This window comes from Bos taurus, chromosome 18, assembly GCF_002263795.3.
Source record: "Bos taurus isolate L1 Dominette 01449 registration number 42190680 breed Hereford chromosome 18, ARS-UCD2.0, whole genome shotgun sequence".
NCBI classification, from domain to species: domain Eukaryota; kingdom Metazoa; phylum Chordata; class Mammalia; order Artiodactyla; family Bovidae; genus Bos; species Bos taurus.
In genome coordinates this window covers 36,734,434-36,749,525 of record NC_037345.1, presented here as the reverse complement: position 1 = coordinate 36,749,525, position 15,092 = coordinate 36,734,434, and the positions used below count along the sequence as shown (strand labels likewise).

The 15,092-nt window shown below is 33.2% G+C and overlaps 1 protein-coding gene across 1 annotated transcript in view; it reads right to left on the bottom strand.

Annotated features, from left to right (window-relative positions):
* The window catches only part of NFAT5 (nuclear factor of activated T cells 5), a 119,691-nt gene that overhangs the window by 30,826 nt on the left and 73,773 nt on the right, over window positions 1–15,092 (bottom strand). Inside the window, 4 exon segments of the mRNA XM_002694839.7 lie at window positions 6,998–7,170; window positions 9,051–9,126; window positions 9,129–9,240; window positions 11,240–11,432. Coding sequence (XP_002694885.2) covers window positions 6,998–7,170; window positions 9,051–9,126; window positions 9,129–9,240; window positions 11,240–11,432 — 554 coding nt within the window.

Below are 15,092 nucleotides of genomic sequence, written 5' to 3'. Positions count from 1 at the left end.
AACATTTCATGCAAAAATGGGCACAATAAAGGACAGAAATAGCAAGGACTTAGCAGCAGCAGCAACAGAAGCAGAAAGGTTTAAGAAGAATTGGCAAAAATACACAGAAGAGCTATACAAAATAGGTTTTAATGATCCAGATAACCATGATGGTGTGGACACTCACCTAGAGGTGGACATTCTGAAGTGTGAAGTCAAGTGGCCCATAAAGCATTACTATGAACAAAGCTAGTGGAGGTGATAGAATTCCAGCTGAGCTATTTAAAATTCTAAAAGATATCAACATGAATCTGCCACAGGTGTAAAAAAAAAAATAAAATAAAATAAAATAAAATTCTAAAAGATGATGCTGTTAAAGTGCTGTAATCAATATGTCAGCATATTTGGAACACTCAGCAGTGGTCACAGTACTGGAAAAGGTCAGTCTTCATCCAATCTCAAATAATGGCAATGCCAAAGAATGTTCAAACTACTGTACAATTTCATAGGCTAGCAATACTCAAAATCCTTCAAGCTAGGCTTCAGTAGTAATGTGAACTGAGAACTTCCAGATACACAAGCTGGATTTAGAAAAGGCAGAAGAACCAGAGATCAAATTGACATCTGTCGGATCATCAAAAAAGCAAGGGAATTGCAGAAAAACATCTACTTCTGCTTCACTGACTATATACTAAAGCCTTTGACTGTGTGGATTACAACTGTGGAAAATTCTTAAAGGGATGGGAGTACCAGACTACTTTACTTTACCCGCCTTCTGAGAAACCTGCATGCATGTTAAGAAGAAACAGTTAGAACCGAACATGGAACAATGGACTGGTTCAAAATTGGGAGAGGAGTATTACAAGGCTGTATGTTGTCATCCTGCTTATTTAACTTCTATGCAGAGTACATCATGCGAAATGCCAGGCTGGATGAATCACAAGCTGGAATCAAGACTGCCAGGAGAATTAAACAACAACTTTAGATTTGCAGATATTATTTTAATGGAAGAAAACAAGAGGAACTAAAGAGCCTCTTGATGAGGGTAAAAGAAGAGAGTGAAAAAGCTGGCTTAAAACACAACATTCAAAAAACTAAGATCATAGCATCTGGTCCCATCACTTCATGGCAACACAGGGGGAAAAAGTGGAAATAGTGACAGACTGTATTTTCTTGGGCTCCAAAATCACTATGGACAGAGACTGCAGCCACAAAATTAAGACACTTGCTCCTTGGAAGAAAAGCTATGACAAACCTAGACAGCATATTAAAAAGAAGGGATATCACTATACAGCAAAGATTTGTATAGTCAAAGCTGTAGTTTTTCCAGTAGTCATGTATGGATGTGAGAGTTGGACCATAAGGAAGGTTGAGCACCAAAGAATGAATGCTTTTGAAATGTTTTGCTGGAGAAGACTCCTGAGAATTCCCTGGACAGCAAGGTGATCAAATCAGTCAATCTTAAAGGAAATTAACCCTGAATATTCATTGGAAAGCCTGAGGCTGAAGCTGAAGCTCCAATACTTTGGCCACCTGATGCAAAGAGCCGACTCATTCAAAAAGACACTGATGCTGGGAAAGACTGAGGGAAGGAGAAGGAGGAGGAAAAAGAGGATGAGATGGTTGGATGGCATCACTGACTAAATGGACAAGAGTTTGAGCAAACTTTGGGAGAAAGTTAAGGACAGAGAAGCCTGGCATGCTGCAGTCCACAGGATCACAAAGAGTCGGACACAACTTAGCAATTGAACAACAATAACTAAACTTTAACCAAAGTTTTTAAGTTTTTTTCTCCTTAGGTACTTATATATTTGATAATCAATTTTATCTTTACAAGAAAGTAATCTGGGAAATTACTACTGTCAAAGTATTTATTGCCCTGTTTTCCCTAGGGCTGCCCTTTCTGTCAGAAGACTCTTGCTCCACACAAGGTCATTCTTGCCCCACTCATTTAAGGATTGGCCACATGACTTGTTTATATAATGAAATGTGAACTGAAGTAAATGTGCCACTTCCAGGCTTTACCATCTCCACGTGGTTGCACCATCTTTTTTTCCTCCACTAAAAAAATAGCAATATCCCAGAAAAAGGCAGCTTCTAAAGCCTGGTTCCCACAGTGAAGAAAATGGAGCCGTTTCTCAACTGCTGCCAATATTATCATAAAATGAGGGGAAAGTAAAACTGCGTTGTATAAGCATTTAGATTTTTTTTTGGTTGTTTATTTATTACTTTTAGCATCATTTAGTTTCATTTATTGATACAAACAAGTATCTTATCCTAATTAAATACCAAGTAATATTTTCAGCAATGCGTAACAGCTAAAAAAAATCGTGATTGTGTATACATATATACTGTCTAGAACCACAGGGTTAATGTATGAACAGATGGAAACAGGTATCTGTCATACACTGGTAATCATACACCCTTTTAAAACAAAGAACTAACTGAATTAATTTATAACTTTTTGGAGTAACACTGGAACTAGATACTTGTTTTTAAATGACATTCAAAAGAAAAATATGATGAATATTATTTTGATTAGAAAACAGTAAGAGGTGCAAAATTATATGAATATAGTAACAAAATGAATGGAAAGTCTATAATCTCCACCCCCTCCCGCCATCTACTTATAAGATACTATATGGAAACTCCACTTTGCTCATGATTATCAAAACTTTTTCCTATCTCCTTTTTCCCTTTTATGCATTAAAAGGCATAAGATGGCCAAATGAGGCCCCTCTGAAGATACAATGTTTATTTTATATATTTGTATTTACATTACACAAAGAACTAGTCTGCTCAAGATAATTTAACTTTTGACCTTAAAAAGTCTTAACTGTTAAAAAATTTGGTGGTTACCTAACAGGACATACTCTATACCAAATAGAACTGAAGTCAGCATTATTTAAGCATTAGATGTTTTATTTTTACCTTTAAGAAATTAGTGAGCTGCCTCTTGAAAGGGATCACATTGCTTTAAAAAATTATAACAGAAAAAAGCAGCCACTTTTCTGGTATTATAAAGAACAATGTGCTTTTAGATGCTGTTCAAACAGGAGCCTCAAAAATAAAGCTAAAGAAAATGAATACCGAAAAATAACAAAGCAAATATTTCAACCTGTCAAAAGAATTAGAAAGCCTGTGAAGAAGAATTAGAAAGTCTGTGAAGAAGGGCTGTATATTGTTACCCTGCTTATTTAACTTATATGCAGAGTACATCATGAGAAATGCTGGGCTGGAAGAAGCACAAGCTGGAATCAAGATTGCCTGGAGAAACATTAATAACCTCAGGTACGCAGATGACACCACCCTTGTGGTAGAAACTGAAGAAGAACTAAAAAGCCTCTTGATGAAAGTGAAAAAGGAAGAGTGAAAAAGTTGGCTTAAAACTCAGCATTCAGAAAACGAAGATCATGGCATCTGGTCTCATCACTTCATGGGAAATAGATGGGGAAACAGTGGAAACAGTGTCAGACTTTATTTTTCTGGGCTCCAAAATCACTGCAGATGGTGACTGCAGCTATGAAATTAAAAGACGCTTACTCCTTGGAAGAAAAGTTATGACCAACCTAAACAGCATATTGAAAAGCAGAGACATTACTTTGCCAACAAAGGTTTGTCTAGTCAAGGCTATGGTTTTTCCAGTGGTCATGTATGGATGTGAGAGTTGGACTGTGAAGAAAGCTGAGCACCGAGGAATTGATGCTTTTGAACTCTGGTGTTGGAGAAGACTCTTGAGAGTCCCTTGGACTGCAGGGAGATCCAACCAGTCCATTCTAAATGAGATCAATCCTGGGTGTTCTATGGAAGGACTGATGCTAAAGCTGAAACTCCAGTACTTTGGCCACCTCATGCGAACAGTTGACTCATTGGAAAAGACTCTGATGCTGGGAGGGATTGGGGGCAGGAGGAGAAGGGGATGACAGAGGATGAGATGTCTGGATGGCATCACCGACTCTATGGACATGAGTTTGGGTGAACTCTGGGAGTTGGTGATGGACAGGGAGGCCTGGCGTGCTGCCATTCATGGGGTCGCAGAGAGTCCGACTGAGCGACTGAACTGAAGGGAACAAAAGTTTACTGAATGATATTAGTCGTTCCCTAAAGTTGTGGAAGAGCCAGAAATAAGTAAAGGAAGAACTTGTTAATTTTAGTAAGACTTAATACAGTATTAGTAAGATAAAACATTATATTGAAGAAAGCTATGATTAATTTGGACACATTAAAAATTATTATATTAGGGTAGATACTAAAAAAGTATAAAAATTGATATTTTTACTTTGATCTAGTATATATATATTTTCTGGAGAAATCTAAAGGTGTGAAAGGAGAGGATTCTTCTATTCCCTTAAAAATAAACAAACTAAAAGAAAATGGATCCAATGGCCACTGTTAAACCAACAAGTAGAAGCAAGATTGTTTTTCTAAGGTCACAAGGCACAACATGAATTCTGGCATTAGGCCTTCTTTCCACTGAGGGAAGATCAATTATCTGTTTCCTCTCCTCCCTTTCACCTCTAGCACCTTTTGGCCCCTCTTCCTTTCTACTTACCTCTCATCTTCCTGTTTCCTTCTACCTCCCATTCCATTTCTAACGAATTATTATTGCAAAGGTATGTCTTTCTTTAAAAGAAAGTATTGCTCAAGTTTATCTAATTCAATTTCACCAAGCAGATGGCAATATAAATGCCAAATAGTCAACTAAAGGAGTAAAAATATATATCCTACACCTCCATAATAAATGACGTTTACAAAAGGAAATGGAAGGGATAATATAGGTATTCAAGCAAAATCCCCTAATATAAATTGAGATCTATTTTCTAAATTCATAAAAAATCTATAAATTACATAACACAAATCTCATAGGTAGAGGAAATAGTTTTCTAACATAATTTCATACTGTAACTATAGTCCTAACCATCTGGAAGCTATAGCTGGGATAAAATGAATCATTCAAATTTTGTTTTAGCACTGCTAAATTTTAAGTGACTGTGGTGGCAACACAGCACAATGGCTAAAAAGGAGGCTTTTAATCCTGATCTTACTACATACTAGCTACATGACCTTGAGGAAGTTATTTAAGTCTCAGTTTCATCAACTGTAGAACAGAAACAATGAAAGGCAATGGTGAGGGTAAATGACATAATGCTTATAAAATTGTTAATAAAATCTCTGGCATACTGTGCAGAGTTCAAAATATGGCAATTTTTACTATTAGCTCTATATGCCTTCCACTATATGCTGCTGCTTCTTAGGACTATCATATTCACCCAGACACATCTTCCAAGGGAGATAACACTTTTTGCAACATGAACATATTAATATGTTACCATATTAATATGGTTAAATGGTGATAATTAATGAATGAAAATTATAACTATAGATGAAAAATTTCAGAAAATCATGTTTTCTGTTTCTTTTATATTTTCTATCTTTGGCTGGATACATTTATATTTATATTTTAACAATACTTCAATTAAATAGGAAATAAAGAAATGAACTACTGAAAGAAGAAACAAACAATTATTAATACAATAAAGTTGAGGGGGATTCGGGACGGGGCGGGGGGAAACATGTATACCCATGGCTGATTCATGTTGATGTATGGCAAAAACCACCATAGTACTATAAAGTAATTAGCCTCCAATTAAAATAAATAATTAAAATATAAAATCAAATAAAGTTGACAACCATCCCCCCCCCCCCCCCCCAGTTCCTGCTAAGGCAGTATGATCTGAATTATCTAGCATCTCCTGGATCTGGTCTTCAGAGAGTAGCTATGGTCATGCTCAAAGTATTAGATCACATAAAAGAAGAACTGCATGTACCCCCACTAAAATTGAAATTCCATCCTTATAATATTCAAGTTGAGACATATTGTGATTTATAGTAAACTAGTACCCAAATTAAAAAAAACTTCAGAATTCAATAAACCATCTACAGATTATTTATTCTGTCCCTATCTGAACACAATAGAATGGACATGGAATCTACAAACTTTAAAAGGAGCATATTTATAAGTGAACATTCTCCAGAAATGGCCCAAGGAAACACTAATACCATAACAAAATTTTCATAATAATGAAAAATAGAAGTCTTCTGAGTTCTCTTGAAATCACAAATACATTTACTACTACTCTTTTAAAACAAGGGTATTTGCCAAGCTAATGTATAAGTATTCACATCTCAAGTGAATTAAAAGGAAGGGAAAAATAAGATTTACTAAGGGTGAATAAGTTGACAAAACTAAGCTACAATTAAATAACAAAGGCTTTGTAAATGTCTGGGGGTACCAAGGACATAATACTCATAACCATCCAATAGGAAATTCAAGTAAATGGAATTCACTCAGTCTCTTCTGCTCTTCTGAATTCAGAAGCAAGGCCGAAGAACATAATACTTAATGAAAATCTTAAGGGATGTACAAAGGAAAAAATTTTCCTACATATTACTTGTACTAATACTCATTACAGGGAAACCAGACTATATGGTGAGGCACATACAACACGACTGAATTTAAATACACACATATACACATCATTTATTTTCTATGCCAAGGTCAGCAAAGTAAGAAGTTAATTTCCCATTATACTACAGCACTTTAATTTGTAATCAGAACCCTCACTGCTATATATTTACAAAGTTCTGCTTACCTTTCTGTTTCTTTACGTTCTAACACAAAACACTTAGTATCACAGCAATTTACCACAAAATGAAGATGCTGTGAAAATCCTTCGGATTTGTAATTTACTTAGGCAAACTACTCAAATTACTTTTTAAATCAGTATAAGAGTAACAGGAAACTACAAAACGCTACATAACTTCTGAATCTTATTAGAAATTACCCACCTTTAGCTTAGTCTAGAAAACTTGACTATAGCTTTAAAAATGTTGCAAAGTTTGCATGACCATAAGCTTGAGTATGTAATACAACTGAAATTTAGAGATATCTGAACAATAAACAGAAAATGGAAAAAACCCCTCTATATATTTAGTATCTTCATATTTTCTTACTTACTACATAAAATTGGAGAAGAGGGTGTTTGCAGTGTCAAAGTGGAGCCATCTTTCCTTGTGATATTAACTCGAAAAACCAATCTGGCACGAGTGCTCTTTTTCTTGGAACCAGCAATTCCTATTCTGGCTTCAACATCAGCATTCCTCAATTTCAATATCCCTACGCAGTCAACCCTAATACAGAAAAAATATATTAATTGATAGTTTCTGCTGTATAAATAGTAATATATTCTTAAATATTTTCTTTTTAAGTATAATTTGCTTCTTTATTAATTTTTGAATATGTAATATAATTATTCCAAATTTTAAAAAATAGAGAAGTGTAAATTCTAAATATTCATAACTTCTCTGGTCAACTTTTTATTTATAATAATAATGGGAAAAAACAGTATAGAAATCACTATTTCAAAATCTGAACATAAGTTATGGTTTATAAGAGATATTTTGACAGTATACTAACATATATGGAATTTAGAAAGATGGTAACGATAACCCTGTATGCGAGAGAGCAAAAGAGACACAGGTGTATAGAACAGTCTTTTGGACTCTGTGGGAGAGGGAGAGGGTGGGATGATTTGGGAGAATGGCATTGAAACATGTATAATACCATATAAGAAACAAATCACCAGTCCAGGTTTGATGCAGGATATAGGATGCTTGGGGCTGGTGCACTGGGATGACCCAGAGGGATGGTATGGGGAGGGAGGTGGGAGGGGGGTTCAGGATGAGGAACACATGTACACCTGTGGCGGATTCATGTTGATGTATGGCAAAACCAATACAATATTGTAAAGTAATTAGTCTCCATTAAAATAAATAAATTTAAATTTTAAAAAAAGAGAAAAAAAAGATACTTTTGCTTTAAAAAATTAAATTTATCCTCTTCCTTTTTATACCTAATTCAGATATTAAAATAAGGAACAGATTTTACTTGGGAAAAAACTAGCAACTGTCTCCCCCCAAAATGAACACTGTACCATTAAAATGTACACTTTAAATATTTAATGTTATGGGAAAATGCTCATAGTAAGTGAAGAGTAGGTTACAGAGCAGTGAGTACAGTATCATCTCATTTTATCAGAAAAAAGGATGAAAAAATAAATGTCAAAATTGTAATTAGTTCTATTAAGTTGGAAGCTGGCATTTGAGGAGTATGTTTTTAGCTTTCTATTACTACTATTTTTACTAATTTAAAATTTTTATTCTGTTTTCAACTTATAAGGAATAAGTACTATATTTATAATCAGTAATCTCTATCTTCCACCATATACATTTACTTTTATAATCCCAAAAGTTAAAAAAAAACTTTATTAAATATGTTTCAAAATTTCCCTTTTCCAACTTATTATTTCCCTCTTACTTATTCAAAATAGCTTTAAAGAAAAAGAAAAAAACACCAAATAAAGAAAAGTCTTTAGCTATCCAATACAAATAATTACAAGGTCTATCCCATATCAATATTTGCTGCTGTTAAGTTTATCTTTCAGATTAAAGGTCCTCAACAAAAGGGGTAAGGAAAAAAATTTTTAATTTAAATCCTTAACACTTGTAATATATTTCAGGAAATGAAAATGCATAACATGAAAAATAGGTAATCATAGGACATCATTTTTTTTTAACACAGGAAAACAGAAATAAAAGGTAAATTTAGACTAACAATATGCTTTTTCATTCCAAGATTGGTTAAAGATACCATGAATGATGTCTGTCAGTTTCTACTGCAAACACTACAAAAGTGGAACTTAGGAAAGCAAATCAAATTGGTTGTAATTTTAGTTTTTAATGTTAATATTATAAAACCAACATATAAGTCTATATTATTTTGCCAAAAGCCAGCATTCCACCTTGCTTTTATATCCTTGCCATTCACTATGGGAATTCTCTAGCAAAGGGCAAGAATTCATTTCCTCCACTACAATTCTGCCATAATCTATTCTTTTTATTTGCAATGCTTAAAACTAAAAATCTTTTATATTTACATTACAAACTAAAAACTTTTCCTTCTATTGCAAAAGTGTAATGAACTAAGAAAAAAATTTTTAGTAAGTACTCACGCCAGTGTCATATTGTTGCTTGGATCAAGGCCAACTTCTATAACAGTAGTGCCTTCGATATCCACTTCTTTGCAGGAGTTGTATTTCGCCCAGTTACCCTGCAGGCCTGATAAAATCCATGTGGTTTCACTCGACCAGAGTCATTGCCCACAAACACCTGCAACACCACTGGCTCATTATGGCCTTCCAGCTGGAATGGATAACATGGAGCATAAACACTAATTTGTATTTCAAATAATCGAACTGTAAAAATCAAACATTTAAGGTCAAGTCTTATATTATTATATTTACAACTGGATTACAGTAAAGAAATAAGTCCTTCAGAAAAACAGAGGAAAAATGTTTTCATAAAGGAGAATTAGCTAAATTTTTCAAGAAAACTTTTAAGTTTTAGTTCTGCAACAATCACATTTTAATTAAAATTTTAGATGTGTAATGAAAAATTATCATTTGTAATTAATTTTTACAACCAAACGACAATGAATACACAATCCTTTGAGGTATTTATAAATTTGTGGACTGCCAAAGCATCTGGGTTACTCAGGATTTACCACCACCACTAACGGAAAATTCACTAAACTGTGTTAGTGGCATCATCATCAAGTAAGAGTACATCTACTAAATTTTTACTCTGTGAAAGTTATTGGGTAGGAAAGCATTTGACCTTCAGCTATATAAACAATAGAGGAACGGGGCTTATTTTTATAGACTAGATGCATATATGCAACATCATAAAATCATGGGCCAGAACTAATATTATGATATGAAAAACTGCTGGTTCAAACCAGGACCTATGGGTCATTTACAGGTCTCTAACAAGCCTTCATAAATTAAACTACAGTTTGTATGCTGATGAATAAATAAATTGGGTTCTTGATAAGGTTTATAGTTAAACATTGAAGCTGCTAATACAAAACATAGAAAATCACAAAATAACTTGTACAATGCACATCAAAGTGCTTAAAAATAACTCATAAATGTTTTTTATTCAAGAATAGCTGTATCTCAGTATCAATGGTATCATAATGAGTCAAATAAGCAGTCCACCCAAGCTGTTAGTCAGCAGTACCAGAGAACAGTGTCTGACACATAGAAGGGTACCATATCTGTTGAATGAGTGAATAAATAAACTTTTAAGATCAGGCAATTCATCCCCTATTACAGGCAATTAATCTAACAATACTTCTATAGATGAGTACTTAGACAAAACTTACTTAAAGCCAGAGCAGTTAGGTTAAAATTTTCAAACTATCAAAATGTCTGGCTAAACAAATATTTACACAAAGCATAATTTAAATGTTTCACTTGCCTGTTACTTGTCCTAAGTTTGGGGGACTAAAGAAGGACTGGTGTGGTGAGCAGTAGAGGGGTAGAAATGATATGGTACATGTAACTATTAACCAACCTTATAATGGTCATGAGTAAGTTTCTTGATTTCAAGTTTCTACCATTATTTCTTTCATGCATAAAAAGAAAGGCAGTTCAATGAAACTGCGTTCAACTAAAACATTTACACAAACTGTATTTACAAGAATCTACCCTGTGACTAGCCAAAATTCCTCCCTGTTTAGTATTTTGCAAGGGGTAGGAACACTTGTTAAATATTCCCTACCCACTTTTATTTTGGTTTGTCTTCAAAGAGACAAAATCTTTATAATAAGGTAAGCCAGGTGCTGAAATTTAACTGCTCCTTCTTCTTCCTTTTAGTCTAAGTTCTGAAACGCTAAAGACTCAATTGATATCCTGTTTCCTAAACTGAAAACTTAAGTTACCTATCAACCAACTCTTTTCAGAGTTGAGTAGACCTGATTGCTTTCGACATCTCAAAAACCTTATTTTCCAAGTCCACAATAATTTCTACAATATTTCTTTGGATTCACTTTAAAATATTTTTAAAATACAGGTTTGGAAAGAATGTAAAAGAGTTGCTACCAATGTCAAACATAAAGGGAAAATAGTTCATGATTGCCATATATTTTACTTGTTAGAGCACATTCTGTTTCCATTTAAACTAAAATTCAAATGACATCAGAGCAACAATATTTGGCTTATGATTCAGACTTTTACTTTAATTTCTAATATATACAGCAATTAGTTTTATTTTAGACAGCTTTTATTGGTTAAAAACAAAATAACTAATAAATAAAAGTGGATAAAATTCTTCATTTACTGCTAAATAAAATAAGTACCTTCACTGTAGGAAAGCCTTGCTGTGTTCTGTCCTTTACTGAGCCACGACTACCCTCAGTCAGGTACCGAGCTCTGTGCTGGGTCTCAGGTTGTACAACTATCTTCAGCTCCTTTCCCTCACTTTTAACAGGATACTGTCCACATAACATAGGGCTCTTCTTTACTCCAGTTCCTTTTTGGTTTTCCAATGTTCTGAGAAATCAAAGCACAAAGTGGAAAAAGTATCAAAAAGAGTTTTCTACAAAAGTCATCCAAGATAAAGGAAGAAAGAGAACACGCAATAACATAAAAAACAACTAATTACCTTACTGACAAAATAAATACAGGCTAAGGAATAATACATTCCATAAGCAAAGTATCTTTTAAAACTTTGTAATTAAAAAGAATGTGTGTGTGTACATACAGATATATATATATACACACACACACATTAAGTCACTCTGCTGTACAGCAAAGATTGGCACAACATTATAAATCAACTAAATACTTCAATTAAAAAAACTAATAATTGAATTTTGTAATAAAGTTGGACAGGGAAGACAAAGAATGCATATACGTAGCAAGAGGAAGGAAGACTGAATGCAATAAACCAAGTATAACAGGAAAGAGAATAGCTAATGTCACTGTAACCTTTCACATTGTACTTCAGTCAAAATAAAGTTTAAAAATTACATATATGTGTGAGGGTTACATAAAGTTACAAGATTATCATTATCTTCTAATAGGTCTTGAAATGCAAAAGTAGGGGTAGCAAAAAGAAAAACAAAAAAACATAAAAGGCCTTAAAAAAAAAAAAAACAAGGTACATGTGCATATTCTTTTGGATATCTTCCTCAGTATATCAAACTGAGAAAGTTATACTAAAAAAAAAAGTGATTCGATTTTTATTTGGAAATTAGCTTTATTCTAAACAATCTTTCCCAGAAGTTTAATTTTTCAGAGTATTTTCATTTGTGATTAAATAAGCCTTCAGCATATAAAAAATGTATAATCTGGGCTTTAAAGATAGGCAATTCAACATTTTTTTAAGTTGGGTTTCCAGTGTTTACTGATATATCATGCATTTGCTATGCAGAATGTATGTTCGAAGAAATATTTCAAGTGGTGGTTAGGACTTCAGGTCAATACATTTAATCTGAAGTACTGTAAATATGTGATAAAAATAAATAGAAAACAATACTATAGTTTAAAAAAATTGCCTATGTATATTTAAAAACAGAATCAGGGCCTATAACGCTTTTGGCATGATTTTCCCAGTCCTAAAGTTTACACTTATATTGAAGATACAGGATCCAAGAGATGACTGTGGCCAAAATCCTGTCCAAAAGCAAACAGGTCCCAGGAGAAATATTATGACTTCAAACATAGGTGGCTAAGCAGCCTAAAACCTAGCTCCAATGTTTACCTCTCCATTTTCTTTCTTTTTTTTAAATAAAGTTTTTTTTTTTTTTAATATGTGGACTATTTAAAAACTCTATTGAATTTGTTACAATATAGCTTCTGTTTTATATTTTGGGTTTTTATTTTTTTGGCCTTGAGGTATGTGGGATCTTAGTTCCCTGACCAGGGATCAAACCTGCATCGCCTTCATTGGAAGGTGAAGTCTTAACCACTGGACTGTCAAGGAAGTCCCTACCCCTGTCATTTCTAATCAAATTGTTGCCTCAGTAGTCAATAATAAAGAGGGAAATGCTACATTCTCAGTGGAATTGGGACTAGGGTGAACACATGGCTAGGAAAGGGACAAAAGAATGGAGGGAAGAAGGGATGCAAAGGAATGCAGTCAGACTGACTGAGAAAAAGGGTTCAGGGTTCTGAGGGGGAAGTACTTTGCTCCATCATCTTCATATTCCTTAAATCTTGCACAAGTCCCAAAACAAAAGAAGCTGAAAAATATTTGCTGATGAAGGCAAACTTGTTGATGAAGTTTGACATAATTAAGTCACAGATTACCTGTATAAGTAATTTAAAAGGTCCTGGAAGAAAAAATTCTATGAATAAAAGTATGGAATCAAAGTCAGAACAAAGGGCAATAAATTCTATTTTTTCATTATTCTGGGTAGAAACTCAAATCTTTGCAGTGAATACAGTATTTTGCATGTGAAATTCTATAGTGATACTGTTTTTTAATCATTTGAAAAATCAAAGCAGGGACTCCTCTGGCAGTCCAGTGGTTAAGACTGTGCTCCCAGTGCAGGGGTCGAGGGTTTGATCCCTGGTTGGGGAACAAAGATCCCACATGCTGCACAGTGTGGTCAAAAAAAATTTTATTTATTTAAAAATCAAAGCAAAAATATTCACTCAAACCATATAAAAACATCCCCAAATACGCACTGAAAGGGACTAAAATTAGTTGTATTGATTTACTAGATTATAGATTATTTCTTGTCTTCCTTTTTTCTGCATTTTTCAAATGTTTGTAACTAATATCTATTAACTTTACAATGAAAAATGGAAGACTTTTAGTCTGAAATATAAGAAAACTGTAGCACATCATTAACTTGGCAAGATATGGCTTGTATTCACTTATGGTAGCCAAAGCAATATTTATGAGGATAAATAAGATACTAAGCTTGATTATTTCAATAAAACATTTCATTTGGGATGAAAACTATTAAGGTAATGAAGTATACACATTATGGTTTAAAGAACAACACATGTAATCAGTTTCTGAAATGATACTTTTAAAAGCCCTTAAAACTAACTTTATTCTCTAGGTTTAAATGTAAAAATGCAATACACACATATTTAGATATCAGGCTGTGTAAAACTGAACATCAACTAATTATTAGAAAAGTATTCATTCAAATTACTAATTTTTAATGCTTTATGGCTTAAAGAAAAAATAAGAAAATAGCAGCTATTTGTATGGGATTTTACTTTTAAATTGACTATCTAAAAAGAAAATCCACTATCTTGCCATATTCCATTCAGAAGTCTTAAAATGATAATTTAATTCCTCTGTGCTGCACATCATTCTGGTTGCCTGTCACAAAAATAATTTTTACTACAAAATCCCTAAAACAGTTTCACATATATCATATCTTAATCTCTAGGAATATCTAGAAGAGACACTGGGCTACTGATTCTCAGGATATTTAGGTGAAGAATTTACGAAAAATATGGGATGCTTAAATAACTGAGTAGTTTTTTAAAAATAGTTTTGTTTTCTTAGCAAATTCTTTCATTTAACATTTTAATTATACAAAATGCTATTTCCATCTTGAAGATAAATAAAAACTGCTGTACCAAAATATTTTAAAGTCTATTTTCTATAACGTAGCTTTATATAAATTGAAATTTTATGGCAAAATTTCTTTCATTTTCTAACATCTATGAACTCTTTTTTTGAGATCCTCTTAACAATTGTTTCCAAAGACCTAGTTTTTTTATATTTACATATGGTTTTATCCTTTCCTCAATATAGTTCTTATAAATTCAAAGTTTAAACTTCTTCCATCATTTTCATAGGCTAGTGTCAAATGTTTTTCCATTACCTAAGAAGCTGGACATTTCTTCTGCTGCTTGATGAGTTTCTGTTCCATGAATTATTTCATGAGAGACTGTGTCTTGACAAATGTTATTATACTTTCCCTGGGTAACCTCAAATCATTTCTAAGATATATCTATCATACAAAAGCAGAAGCAGAAAAGACGTATGTCAAGATATCTTTTTAACAGCAACTGCAAATCATGTGTGTTGACTAACTGTTAAGTCAAAATTTTATTTGTTCTTCATCTGAACTTTAACATTTTTTCAGTATAAAAATGAAAATCTCTCTTATGGAACTTAAAAAAAAAAAAAAAACCACTTTCTCCACAGAAGCCCAAATAAACACATACCTGTATTTA